General features: G+C 48.3%; 1 protein-coding gene across 12 annotated transcripts in view; it reads left to right on the top strand.

The window, feature by feature from the left end:
• Tiam1 (TIAM Rac1 associated GEF 1) overlaps positions 1-14,832 on the top strand; it is a 320,703-nt gene that overhangs the window by 204,335 nt on the left and 101,536 nt on the right. For 11 of the 12 annotated variants that reach the window (XM_087576457.1, XM_087576448.1, XM_087576451.1 and 8 more), the window contains 1 exon segment: positions 12,089-12,536. In XM_087576457.1, the coding sequence (XP_087432583.1) occupies positions 12,089-12,536 (448 nt within the window). 12 annotated transcript variants of the gene reach the window in all.

Below are 14,832 nucleotides of genomic sequence, written 5' to 3'. Positions count from 1 at the left end.
TCCTCTGCATCATGGCTGCACACACCTAGTAGGGGTAATAAATGATAGGACTATTGGAGAGAATGGAGTCTTGCACGAGTCGAGAAGCCTAGGACTTAGGGAGCAGCCAGGTGCAGGGAATTTGGTCACCGGTGAAGCATGCAGCATTGGTCGTTGTGCTGTGCGGGTAGGTGACTCGGGCTGTTGGACGTTTGTGCCCAGATCTTTAACCTCTCTTTTCTCTGATTTGAGATTATGACAAGAGTGAGATAAAGTGTCAGGTTAACACCTGTGGTCCCCTAACGACCCTGAGGTTCACTACTAAGAGGTCAGTGAGGCAGGTCGAGACAGGTGACCTGTTAAAGGGTCCCATGAAAAGCACTGAAGGGTGACCATGAAACTGCCTGCATCAGATTGGTATGGCCTGCCTTGAGCTTGGCAAAGAGTGTGCTGCCTGTGTCAACACCTCTGCCTGGACTGAGTTAGCCCATGCCCTGTGTAAGGTTGGAGAGGCCTGCCCAGCTGACACCAGAGATAGCTGGACCTCGACTTAGCCTCATATGCTGCTGCCCTTAAATGCCAGCCACCTGTGGAGGAGGGGCAAAGTGAGACAGTGGTCCCCTCTTAGCTCCAGCTCCCCGGAGAACTCTCCTGGGAGAGAGACTGCGGTGTGAAATCTTCATCCCTTGGCTTGCAACTTCCCAAGTTAATATACAGAAGTGAGATCATCTAAGTGTGGTGTCTCATAAAGCGACCGCTTAATGTGATGCAAAGCGCTGCAGACAAGGATTCTAAGAGGGCCATTAGCATGCGGGCTTGTCTGCTCGTCCACTGGATGACCTTGGGTAAGTCACTTCCTCCTTAGCTCCTTCCCTGTCCAGGGAGGGTGACAGCATCCTCCAACAGGGCTGTATTAGGTGAGCCAAAAGGGCTGTCATGCTTGGAAACCTCTTGTGGAGCTGAAGAAACGAACGGAAGTATTATTTTGGTATTGACATTATACATTGAGTAAGGATCTTTAATGACTTGAAACAAACCCCAGAATTATGCACAACACTATCCATCCACCCACATTTTCCTAGTCTAAGTTGGAGCCCACTGTGTTCCAAACAGTGTATTTTAAGAGACAGTGGGTGTGGAGGGTTCCTTGAAAAGAATTCTTCTTTTTCTCTTCAAAGTTTTTGACCCAAGGGACCTCTGTAGCAAGCTTGAATCATAGATCTTAGGCTCCTTGTCGGCCCTGCTGATACCGTCCAGTCTCTAACAGCCCTGTCAGCCACTTCACTCCCACTGGAAAAAGCTTCTGGCAAACTTTTGGCTAAGAGTACAACCTCTCAGCTTGGAGAAAATACACTGGATCCAAACTAATGTGGACAATTTCATTTGATTTGAAAATGATCAAAAAAAGAGGTTTTGGCCACTCTTCCTGTTTTTGTGTGTGTTCAGTGGTTGGATTTGTTTCTGAGATGGGCAGGCTGTGGTGTTGACATGTAAGCTTTGGAAGTAGCACACAGGATCTGGCACATGAGTATTTGGTTCATGTGTTTGGACACTTTGTATGTGTACACATGTCACATGTAGTTCGTGCTGAGAGCTTCCCACTGTTGGAACAGGGTTTACTTACTGATTTCAACACAGTGCACAATAGGATGCTCACTGGATTTAACTGATGGCTTCATGGATTTTTGATCTGATCTCAGCCCTTTGGTTAGTCTTTTTTGGTAACAGACTAAGGAGAGGGCAGCCTGGGGTCATGCAGAATCAAGGGTATCATCAGGTCTGAGTTTGAAGTTTTTGCCTCTTGCCTTCTGGTTATTTAACCTCATGAATTTGGGGGGGTTTCCTTTTTAAAGAAAGCTTATAGGAAGGTTCACCATTCTAGGACATAATGACTGTAAACCCTAGAATACTGGCTCTTGAAGGTCACAGGTACCCACTAAATAGTGGATTTAGAAGGGAGGGCAAGGCTTGGCTTCATGTTCAGGAGTCCCACTCTTCTGCAGCTCTGAGGCTTTCAAAGGATGAGTAGGAGAGAGGAGACATGGCATTGGTGATCTGCCTTGTGGCCAGGCACAGAATGTCTATGGAGTCCCTGGGGGAAGCGTTGGCTTAGAGCCGTTGCACACCCTTGAGGAACCTGCAGTGAACCCAGATAGGAGATGGAAGATTGTGACTTGGCTCTACTAAGCCTGTTGCAAGGAGCCACAGAACCTAGAGGGCTGCAAGGAGATCTGGGCTGAGGGGTGATGGCCAGAAGCCAACATCTCAGAATCCCCCAGAGAGATCAGGAAGAGGTGGGGGGCTCTGTTAGAGCGTAGGGATTCACTCCAGCGTAGTTTCAAGATACCAACTTCCTGGAGGAGCCTCACAGACCCTCTCCATCTGACTCTGTAGCTTTTCAGGGAAGAGTGTTTGTCTTGGGGTTACACAGCTGTGAAGAGACACCATGACCACGGCAACTCTTATAACATAAATTGTTTCATTGGGGCTGGCTTACAGATTCAGAGGTTCAGCCTGGTATCATCGTGGTGGAAAGCATAGCGGCACCTGGGCGGACATAGTGCTGGAGAAGTTGAGAGTTCTACATCTGGATCTGCAGGCAGCTGGAAGAGAGAGTGACACTGGACTTGGCTTGAGCTTCTGAAATCTCAAAGCCCCCCCCCCCCCCACCAGTGACACACTTCCTCCAACAAGGCCACGCCTCCTATTCCTTTCAGATAGTTGGTAACCAAGTCATTTTTACTCAAACCAGCAGAAAGGATGACCTAAAGAAATTAGGTGTAAGATCTCAACCCTTGGGTCTTCTGCATTTCCTTCCTAGGCACTTCTACAACGGAAGAGGCACCTCTCATAGCCGTAGACTAAGGTTAAAGTCCTCAATTCTGGTGAAGGGAAAATATCCTTCTTGCTCAAGAAGGAAATTAGTGCTACCCATTCCCAATGAGATGACTAGGAAAATTCTAGAAGCCGTCCCTGGCATTTCCTTTGATCATCGAATAGTAAGGTTGTGGTCTTACTCAGACAGACAGCCTAGTATTAGATCCCAGCAGGATTGAGTTCCTTGAAAAATCACTTTGATTTTAAAAAGTTTGTTTTGTTTGGCCACTTACCTTAAATGACTCAGACATAAGTGTGTTGCCTGAACTGATAATTGGCCCTTGTAGGTGAATGAGTCTTTACCAGCGTCCTAGGCACTTTGAGAACCAGCTGAAAACCTTTCTTGTACTTTTGTTCTGATATAGATCAGACTTCTGTGTATCATCTTTGGGTCCCCTAAGTCCATTTAGAGATGCCTGGCTAAGAGTTCTTTTGTTAAATGCTAAAGAGCTGGCCCTGCAGTCAAGAGCACTGGCTGTCCTTGCAGAGGACCTGGGTTCAGTTCCCAGCACAAACAGACCTACAACTGCAACTCCATTTTCAGGAAATCTGATACCTGCTTCGGGCCTCAGTGGGCTCCTGCATACACACTCAGGCACACAGACATTTAAAATAAAATAAGTCTCTTTTAAAGGAATACTTTAATACTAAATTGTTTAATACTAAACGGTTTCTTAAACTAATGCCTCATGAGACAAAATATTTTCATAGAGAATCTATATTTTAAACTCCCCCTTTTTTCTTCTATCTTATGGTGTTTCTGTTTGTTTGTAATCTGTCTGTTTGTCTGTCTTCTTTGTACTTCCCGTCTCTGTCTTACTTTTTTTTGGCATCTAACTTCTGCCTGAGATACTTGTTTTGAAAACAAGCCCTTCCATTTCCGACAAGGATGTCTGACTTCTTTGCCAAGATCTCTTTGGAGGAGGCAGGCAGTAGGTGGGCAGTTGGGGGACCGGCTGACAGCAGCACTCCTCAGACCACTTTGTGCACTTCAGAAATATTTTAGACACCAAGGAGCCTCTGCTTCTGTGAGGCAGGTCTTGAATGGTCACTACTTTAGCAATTGAAGTAGAACTGTAAGAGATGCTCATTCATTCATCCGAAATTCAGAATAGTCCGTTTCATATTCATGTAAATCTATACATTTACCTTTTCATCATCTGAAATTAAGGACGGTGGTGTGGATGAGAGATTTCATTTGGTATGTGCGTCTGGTTCTGTGACTTCTGGTCCGCAGGAGGGCATCGGCGTCTCCACTCCATTTCTTATCCCTTTACAGGGTGCTGCTTGGCTGTACTCTGTAGGATTCAGCCTCTGCACAGGGAGCTGGGAGAGGAAGAGTGGCAGGGACAAACCCCTACAGGTATCGTAGGGACCCCAGGGCTGTTCCTGGATTGCTACTCATGTTTATCAAAAGAAGTTGGGAAAGTTGGACCTTGTGAGAAATCATATGGTGTTTTGTTTTGTTTTTGTAGTGCATCAGAATAGAAAGTTTGTGCTCCCTCAGTTCAAATGGAGTCACCGTAATGTGTGAGGTGTTATTGTATAGACTAATGGGGGCAAAGGGCTGTAATCGCAATTAGCATCCCGAGAACAGGGATGCAAGGCCCTGCTGGATGTGGCCATGAAGCCAGCCTGCTACAAAGGTCTGATGGAGAGTATTCAGAACCCACTGAAGAACTGAGTATCAGCTGACCCACTTTTCATTCATCAACCGAGCGTCATCAGTTGATGTCGGACCACCCCACCATCAAGAGCGCTGGGTTCCTGTGATAACTCAGTTTCCCCCCTCGTTCATGTTAAGTTCTTTAAAAATATTAAATAAAAACTCAAATGAATTGTGGAGCTATCCCCAGAAGGCTCACAGAGCTGCTCAAAGTTGCAAATGTAAGCGCTTTACAGTGAAGACTCAGAGTCTCAACTTCAGCAGAGCCCCAGGGAGCTTGGCAGTGACTAAACCTTTACATCAAACTCCGATGTTGTTCCGCGAGGAACTGTTTTCCTTTTCTCGAGATAGGGATGGGAAATGAGCAGCAGTAAGTTCATTCAGCAATTATTTTTGAAGAGCCTACCCCATGCCAGGCGCTATTCTTGGCGCTCGGGATGCGTTGACGAGAAAAACTCCAGAGCTCGTGGAGAGAGTTGTGGTGAGACGGGGGTGTTCGTGGCACAGACAAGAGAGCTCAATAGTAAGTGCGCCGTGCCACAGGAGCAAGACTCCTGGACCAGGGTATACAGCAGGCAGCTTCAGATTGGGAGCTCGGGGTGTGACCTCGAGGGAGGTCAGACTTGGGGCTTGAAGGCAAGGAGAGAGCTGGCTATTGAGTTATAAGATGGGAGGCTGCCCGACACATCCGAGGAGAGGCAAGGGGTCCGGTGTGGCTGCAGGAGGGCTGCGAGGGGAAACAGAGACGGTGCTGAGTAGTGGGCATGGCAACCGCAGGAGGGATACAGAGAAAAGGAGGAAAGGATACTCCTGGAAGAGAGCTGTTGGAACCATGCCGTGGAAAGGGGTATCATCAGCCAAGGCCCAAGTGCGGACACTGGACGTTTATTCAGGGTCTTGAGTGGCAGGCGCTGGAGAGCCTTCCGGTTGTACTGTCAAAGCTCATCTGGCAACAGCGTGTGGCCCTGTCACGTGGAAGGAAGCCCCTTCTGATATGGCTGTGAACCAGCAAGGGAAGAAGAGGACCGGGTAGGTGGCACAGGAAGTAGAGGGAGGAAGGATGACTTCCCGAGGTGGCAGCACATCCAGAGAGGGGCAGAAGAAGGGTTGGGGATGAGTCATGCCAGGTGGAGTAGGAGCACTCTCCAATCAGGAGTTACCTGAGGCAGTGCTCCCAGCATTGGCTACCGAGTGCCGGATTCCCTTTTTAGCAACCAAGATTCAGTTCCAGTGCTTGTACCGAGAGAAGCTGTGAGTCACTCCCACCAGCAGTCCTTAGAGGAGGAATGGCTGTCGGAAACTCAGAAATCCACGGAGCCACAGCCTTGGGAGAGGAAAAGGGAAGCGAGCGGGTCTCCTATTTCTATCAACTTAGTAGTGACAGTCATCAGAAGTGCCCAATAACCGCTAACTCAGTGTACATTACGTCAACATTTTCTTACTTGCTGTGCTGTTTTGAGAGCACAAGGATGATTTTAAAGCGTCGTTAGCATTTCAAGCTCCCGCCTATCTGCCTGCGTGGTTTTCTCATGAGGTCTTGTTTGTACCAGATTCCTCAGAGACAAGCTCCCCTCCATGCTGGTACAGCTATGACCAGGCTGTGCCTTTCATCCCATGTAAGTAAGGGCTCAGGTGACGATGTTTTCACATGTTTTCTTTGTGCTGGTACAGGGTGCTGAGCATGTCTGAGGCACTGTTCCTGGGTTGTTTTGACCGCACAGCATCCCATGAAATGCTTTCTTAAGTAGACAGAGGTGCAGTAGCCACAGGCACGGCTCTATTGTCGAGGACTTGCCTGCTATATGCCAGGCTCAGGATTTCTGGCAGTGGAAAGAAACCAACATAGACCTTTGCTGGCCCCATTGTGTATATGAAGAAGCTGAGGCCCCGATCAGTATAGTCATATAGTCAAAGGCTGGAACCGTCATTTTCTATACTGAGGTTACTAAAGGACAGTATACTGAGTATGTCCAGGAGATGGTGTGAACCTTTGGTGAGAGCCAAAAGGTAGGTGTGTGTGTGTGTGTGTGTGTGTGTGTGTGTGTGTGTGTGTGTGTTTTGATGTGCAGTACATGTGACAGGGAAGCTCTAGGAATAAGTAAGGGTAAGAAACATAGGAGGAGCAAGAGCCTTTGGTTCAAAGCCTCCACAGGTCAACACTATACTGAAACCCGGTGAATTCTCCCAGTATGCATAGTCTCTCTGGACTAGTGTATTTGAACTAAGCCAGATCCATCGGAGAAATTAGAGTGACCAAGAAAAACAGTTTCTAATTGTGTTCTACTTATAGCTACAAGTGGCCAATTGATTTGCGGGTTTCTAGATTGTCCCAGGGCCCTTGCAACTTTGTAGCTAATTAGCTTTTCAAATCCCGTTCTGCACAGGAGTCCTTGGTGCTTTTGTTTGTAATTCCCCAGGAGAAAGACCCAGAGCCTCCCTACTAGGCATCATAGGTACATAGTCTTCTGGTCAGCGATCTGGTTTCTAAGAGGGTGGAAACAGGCTTTTTTACCTCTTGAAATTTAGTACAAGAACTCATTTAAGCCTCATTGACCAGCTTAGGTAGCCCAGGAGTGACCTCGCCTGGCAGCTGCAGCAGGTTGCGCGTGCAGTAGGGAGGCACACACGCTCGTTTTGGGAAATTGCCAAGAGAATGTAAACTGGAGAGCTGGAGCACACTGGAAATCTGGTTGTGGGCCTTTGTCTCGGAGAGTGAGCTGTGAGGACATCCCTGTCCTTTGGCTGTGGCTCACGATAGCTGGAGGTCTCTTCAATGCAGTGTTTCTGGTGGGGACAGCTGACTCTGCTGATTTGCAGAAGCTTCAGCTTTTTGGGGTGTCATTTTCATCATCTGTCTGGGGTCTCCCCACTTCCTTTCACTTTTTCCATTACACCCTAACTCTCTGGTGCTCGGATCCCAGGGTCTCACGTTAAGCGTTAAGGCTAGCCCTCTGCCACTAAGCCACAGCCTTAGATCTCCATGAACCTTTCTTCCCTCCCTCCCTCTCTCCCTCCCTCTCTCCCTCCCTCTCTCCCTTCCTCCCTCCCTCCCTCCCTCCCTCCCCTTTTCCCTTTTTATTTTCCTCAAGTTTTATATATATTCATATATATGTATATATGGTATACATGTATGTGTCTGTACATGTTTTTGCATGTATGGATGCAAGTGAGTACACATATGTGGGAAATATGCATATTTTTGCATATATGGATGCATATTTGTGTGTGTGTGTGTGTGTCTGTCTGTCTGGTATTCCAAGTGAGCATTCCTCTCACTTGGCATTTACAAAGGTTGGTGGATCTTGAACTCTGATGACAAACACTTTAACCTCTGAGCCACCTCCCCAGCCCTACTTTGAATTTAGAATTTAGCGTCTGACTAAGTAGGGTAGAAGAGACAGGCTGCTGAGATGTTTAGTTAGGTGGGGAGGATCACTGCATGTGACACAGACTACAAGGCCTCCAGGCCATTGCTTCCTGGTGTCAGTCTTCACCGCTGCTTGCTGCTTGGAAGAGCTGGATGGTTGCTAGGGACTTCTCCTTGTGGGAGAATCAGGTTTCTCAGTTTTGAACTGCCTAGAGCCTGAGAAAGGCTAGAGGAGCCCTTCCAAAAAAGATGACCAAAAGAATGCGTGTGTCACTGTGAGGAAAAGAGAGAAGCACATTCAGCAATGTCTCTGGCTGGGTGGACTCATCATCCACTGTGCTAGAGGATGCTAGAGGGTATCCAGGAGAGCCCGGGCTTCACGACTAAATAGAGGTTGGAGCAGGGCAGCTGACATCTGTTTCCCAATGGGTTAGGTCACACGTGGGGCGAATGTGCACAGCTCAGCCCAGTTACCTACTTCTGAGATGAGGTGGTATGTCTTGGGCAGGTCCAGGGACACTCCTCAGTCATGACTAAGCCATGTGCTGTGAAGGAATGTGAGCTGAGCTGGGGCCTGCGTTCAAACACCAGTCACCACAGGCTTCCTACCTGGAGCAGTCCCATCAGTTTGGTGGCCATCTCAGAGCTGGACACACACGGCCTGCACCATTGCAGGTGGCAGCTTCAGCTGGCATGAACAGATGTTCAGGTGTGACCTAGAGGTGAGCGTCCATGGAGTCCCTGACTCTCAGCTTAGGTGGAGACAAGGAGTGAATGGTTTGTGGGCATGTGGTAGACTGTAAAAGATGGGTGCCGAGAGCTGGCCAGCCAGCTCTTCCCCTCTGTGTCCTGGCATCCTCTGCGTCGCTTGTCCCTTCTGTGGTTGGCTTGGGCAGGTTAAAACATGTGTGTGTGTGTGTGTGTGTGTGTGTGTGTGTGTGTGTGTGTGTGTGTGTCTCAGAGATCTTGTTAAAGTGGGAAAGGATGGGGAGTGAATGGCACATGCAAAAATCTGGTCACACACTGACCCATAGCTGAGCCACTGGGCTCACCGGTTTCTTATCAGAAAAGTTCTCGGCAGCACAGGTTCAAACCTCCCATCTGCCACTAACCAGACTTAGGACTTTCTGGTCTGTGGTATTCACATGTTCTGGCCAAGACGATGGTTTCCAAGGTTACTTCTAGGAGGTTTTGAGTCCTCTCTTTTCTTCTGTATCCTGAAGTAGCTACTGTGCGGGCTATTGCCAGTGTGGCTTCTCAGAGTGGTTATCGTGGGCTCCTTCATACATTGTGTGGTGGTTTGAATGAATTCTCCTCCACAGTCTCGGGCATTTGGATACTTTGTCCCCAGTTAGTGTTGCTGTTTGAGATCTTGGAGGTGTGGTCTTGGAGCAAGCAAATCTTGTTACTGCAGGGTTTAAGAGTTTAAAGACCATTTTAAGCCTGTCATGGTGGTGGACATCTTTAATCCCCATACTCAGGAGGTCAAGGTAGGCAGATCTCTTGAGTTTGAGGCTAGCCTGGTCTACAGAGTGAGTTCTGTTCCAGGATAGCCAGGGATACACAGAGAAACCCTGTTTCACAAGGACCAAATAAATTTAAAAGACAAAAAGGAAGGCTGTTGGAAACCCCCATCCCTCTTACTGCCTGTTAGCTATGTTGCCTTGGGTAAACAATGGAGACCATTTCCAGTTCCTTCTCTTGGCTTCCTGCTGACGGTTTAAGACATGAATTCTTAGCTTCCGTTTCAGCCGCTGTGTCTGCCTCTTACTGCCATGCTTTCTGGACTTGAGGGAATCTTACCTCTCTGCAACCGTAAGCCCAAGTAAACTCCCCCTTCTGTACGTTGCCTTGATTCTGTATCACATCAGTAGGAAAAAGCAATGCCTATACAGACCCAGCCTTCTTCAGAGGACCGAGACCTATGAAATCAAATTTGAGAAGTTCACAGATTCCTTATCCTCCACGGCCTCGGGTTATCCAAAATTGTCAGGTTCCCTTTATTGTCTTACAATTACAAGGACGCACACATCTATCTACAAGGACGCACATGGTAAATGTCCCTGCCAGAAAGAAACGTGGGTTGCTAATAGTGCTTTTTGTTTGTGTACAAGATATTTTACTAACTAAATCTGGGTTCTTTGTGGCCATCCATGGCTGTTATTAAGCAGAGGAACATAAAACAAAGTGCTAGGCCAACAGGGTCTGTTGGTCTGCTTTTCACTGTTAGAATGAAATGCCCAAGGCTGGTTAATTTGCAAAGAAAAGACATCCGTGTAGCTTAGTCTGGGAGGTGGAGAGCTTGGTTCCAGCATCTGCTGGCTTTGTTGAGGTCTCTTTGACATACAGCATCACACTGTGAATCAATTGGAGAGAGGGAGGGGGAGGAGGTATTGGGAGGAGGAGGGGGAGGGAGAGGGAGAGGGAGAGGGAGAGGAAGATGTTACACAGTGAGTTGAGGAGACATCGAGGGACCCGGACCTCTTTTCTAGCAACCCACTCTGGCAGCAATCACCTCAGAAGACCAGCTTTGGCATTTCCCAAGGGTGAGACCCTCCAATGACCTAGATACCTCCCATCCCCCAATGACCTAAATACCTCCCATCCCCCAATGACCTAAATTCCTTCCACAAGGCCCCATCTTTTTGTTTCTTTGTTTGTTTCCTGGGGTAGAGGGACTGTAGCTCTTAAAGGCTCTACCACCTCCCAGCATTGCTGTACTGGGGACCAAGCTTCCAACTCTCAAACCCTTGGAGAACAAACTGCATCTACACCACAGCACAGCCGTCCTAGCGACTACTAGGGATCGAAACCCCATTTGGAATGGAGCTGCTGCTTGGTAGCTGCTCATCTATCACTGCCACCTCTGACCCACCCTTTCCTGCACTTCATGTCATTATTCTCCCAGGTTTTTTTTTATAATTGTGAACTGTGAACCACTGGTTCAGGTGGACCTAGATAGAGGCACAGCACCTCTGGGCCTGGTGTGGGACAGTCTCAGCTGTGCTGTGACTCAGCCCACCCCACTATCTTCCAGCACCGACTTAAGCTCAAAGCAGCCATTTTTATGACATGTCAGAGCACACATTTAGTGTTTACATGCTTCAACCATCATTATCCATGAGGATAAGGGTCCCCTGAATGGCCAAACTACCAACCTGTGCACTGCTTTGCCTTTCCCCCTATGCCACACTCGTGTTCCTTTTGTCTTCCCTTTGAGAGGAGACAGGCTCGTGAGCCAGCCTGTCCCGTGCTGTCGCCATCGCCTCCCGCTGATTGCTACCATCATTTAATTACTGTTTATGGAAATCCCCGTAGCACGCACGTCAGAGTAACTAACTGTGGTTCCAATTTAAGAACCTACCTCTGTGACCCGGAAACATTGGGCTGCAGTCCAGGGTCAGCTCTGGAAGTTGCAAACACCTTTCCTCTGGGGACTGATACTCTGGCATCTTGGCAGTTGCTCCCCTCTGTCACTGGGCCTGGGGTTGCTTACTTCAGGCTTCTCGCATCCCTCCCGCCTTTGAAAGGGCAGAGTAATTGGAGAGGTGCACGGAGCTGTGGGCCTCACAGGCTGATTTAGCACAAGGCAGAATGAAAGAACTGCTTTTGGGAAGCCAGGTTCATTAGGGTACAAGGACTCTTGCCTGCTCTTGGGGTATGGGACCTTGCTGAGTGAGTGGGTGCTCTAGCAATCTATTTAGTCACCCATTATAAAAGAGACTCACAAACGGGTCCTTTTATTTTATTTTTAAGTATCAGCTGTAAAGATCTAGCCATGCATTGTAACCCCAACCTCCGGAACAGCTAACTAATCTGCCTGCTGAATTTCCCGGAGTTCAAGGCCAGCTGAGGTGGCCGAGGGCTCTGAGCTCCCACAGCATGGCCATGCAAACATCTCAATAGCTAGTTTGCCAATTAGCTAATTGAGTCAGAGAAATGATAAGCTCTTTGAAGTGTTCCCTGTGCCTTTTATATTTCTTGAACATTCTGAATCATTAGGCTGCGTGGCGGGTGGTTGGTCGAAGGTTTGTTTCCCTGAGCCGCTCCGCAGTGCGCTGGCTTGAGGAGGGATCCGCACATCATCTTTGGAGCCCGGTGCGCCTTCTGTGCTGCAGAGCCCCAGGCTGGACCAGGTGCTCCCAAGTCTCTTCCGAACGTGATGCATGTCTGCTTCTCTCTCCCTTTCTGTTTCCAAGGATGTTAACACAGGCGAGGGCAGTGAGTTTGCAGACAGTGGGATCGAAGGGGCCACCACGGACACGGACCTCCTGTCCAGGAGATCCAATGCCACCAACTCCAGCTACTCGCCTCCCACAGGCCGAGCCTTTGTGGGCAGCGACAGCGGCAGCAGTTCGACTGGGGATGCTGCACGCCAGGGGGTGTACGAGAACTTCAGGCGGGAACTGGAGATGAGCACCACCAACAGCGAGAGCCTGGAGGAGGCTGGCTCTGCGCACAGCGACGAGCAGAGCAGCGGAACCCTCAGCTCCCCGGGCCAGTCGGACATCCTGCTGACGGCTGCGCAGGGCACTGTGCGGAAGGCTGGCGCGCTGGCAGTCAAGAACTTCCTGGTACATAAGAAGAATAAGAAGGTGGAGTCGGCTACCCGGAGGAAGTGGAAGCACTACTGGGTGTCCCTGAAAGGTAAGGGAGGCCAGCCCAGATGCATGCTGGGAGTGCCAACGGGTGCATTCCACAGGTACTCACACAATGGCCTTCTGTTATGCAACATTTCATAATTGTATATTCAGAACATAGTCTGTCTAGAAACACAACATTAGTTGTACATTTTTTTCAAATCCTGGGGTGAGGTAAGGGCCATCACTGAATAACTAAAAGATCTGGTTTGGGATTTGGTTTTGTTTTTCTGTCTCTGTTTTCAAGACCGGGAATTGGACCCAGGGCCTCTCACATGTCACATGTCACATGTCACATGTCACATGTTACATGTGCACCACAGCTCTGTCTCACATCCCCATAGCTCTTTGTAGATTTATATTTGTTTTGAGGTACCAAATTGCCCAGGCTGGACTTGACTTTGTAATTCTTCTGCCTCAGCCTCAGGGGTAGCCATCAAACCTGGCTAATTAACCCATTTTTAAATATATGATATGACATTGTTGACTATAGTTATGTACGACATGGTAGGGAGGCCTCTAGAGTTAGTCATCTGAGTGGATGGAAGCTTTATGTCTCTGGTATAGTAACTTTCTTGGCTTGTTACCCACCTCTCAATGCTGTCTGATTGTTTTCTGGGCTTCATGGTTGTCTTGGTTTCATTTCTGTTGCTGTGATAAAGTACTCCAAGCAAAAGAATCATAGCGGGGTAGGAAGAGTTTCTTCGGCTTACAGTTCTAAGTTACAGTCCATTGTTTTGGGGAAGTCAAGGCAGGAACCCAAGCAAGTAGTCACATCACATTGATAGTCAAAAACCAAGAGTAATGAATGTACCCGGTCTGCCTGCTTTGCTTGCTCTCTGCCAGCTTTCCCCACCCTATACAGTTCATGACCCTCTCTGCCTAGGGAATAGTATTGCCCACAGTGGGCTAGGTCTTTCTACATCAGTTTACAAGACAGTGTCCCCTAGACAAGCTCGTAGGCAACCCCAAGAAAGACAATTACTCAATTGAGACTCTCTTCCCAGGTGACTCTACGTGTGGCAAGTTGAAATTTTGAAGCCACCGATGTAATAGTTCAGTGAGAGGAACATGTCACATCCAGTTTTCTCATGGACTGAAGGACAGTGATGAAGCCAGAGTTCCCCTCCAAAATTTTGTTTACATTTGTTCAAGTTTATATCTCATCTCACACAGTGACTATTGTGGAGAGAGGAATCCTTAGCTTTAATCCAAGGAAACAGCCAATGGCTTGAAAAAAGTCTTTAACTTTTAAATGGTAGAATATCACCAATTTTACAGGCTTCAACCTGATGCAAACAGCATGTCTAAGTCATCATTCATTTCTGAAGAAGTCACTATTTTGTAGTCCAGCCGTGTTTATTGGGGTACCTTTGGCTGTGCGCATAGCAGACATGGGTACCAACACTCTTGCTTCTCAGAGAAGCCTAGCGCTTACAAGTTGTTACCACTCCTGCATGCTTTCCTGAAGAGGGCCGTGTGTCTGCCTGGCCCTACTTGGGTCTGGAGACTTGGTAGTTTATTTGAGCAATAAATGTGCTTAAATACATGTGCTGGTTTTGTTACAAAGCTAGATTTGAGATTGGGAATCTCAACTGAGGGGGAGGGGTGAGATGGGAAACACACAGGAGGAAGAAGCCAGGGCTGAGCTAGTACAGCTGAGGTCAGCGTGGGGATATCCTGCAGTAGAAGTAGAGGCCTGGACCTGCACAAAGCCCTGTTCAGTGAGGCTAGTGTATACCTGGGTGGCGTGTGCAGCTCGCTCCTAGAGGACAATCAGGGCATGCACCATCTCCTTTTCCATTGCCGGTGCTAGCTGGATGTATTGTTTGCTTGTCTTTGTTTTGATGCCTGCTGAAGTAGGAACCAATGTACGTGGTTAGGCTCTGTGCTGTGCCTCCCAGACACCCACGATGACGAGGGCAGCGGAGGCCCAGGTCCTCCCTTATGTTGTTTGGTTACTCTTGAATCTCGGTGTTCCTATGGTGTGGGATCACGCTTATGAAACACAGATGTTTATCCTATGGCATACTTTGGAAAGGCATTACTGGCCTTTTTCACTCACCACCTGCCTTAGTCTCATTTGGAGATGTGCCATGGGGTCGCCTCTGGAGGCCACCGCCATGGTTCTGCTATGATGGATGAGCTGGTGAAGAACTCTTCTCCTTTTTCAGCCCCCTGCCCCAAGCAGGTTCACACCCCTTGTTCCTCTATCCACTTCTATTGGGTAACTATTCCTGGGGAGGCATGAACAATTATCTACTTGCCCCCTGATGGGAAACTGACAACAGGCCAGAGTAAGG

Source organism: Rattus norvegicus, chromosome 11 (assembly GCF_021556685.1).
Source record: "Rattus norvegicus strain SHRSP/BbbUtx chromosome 11, alternate assembly SHRSP_T2T, whole genome shotgun sequence".
Taxonomy (NCBI): domain Eukaryota; kingdom Metazoa; phylum Chordata; class Mammalia; order Rodentia; family Muridae; genus Rattus; species Rattus norvegicus.
Note: the sequence above shows the minus strand (reverse complement) of the source record. Positions and strands in the feature narration are given on the sequence as shown.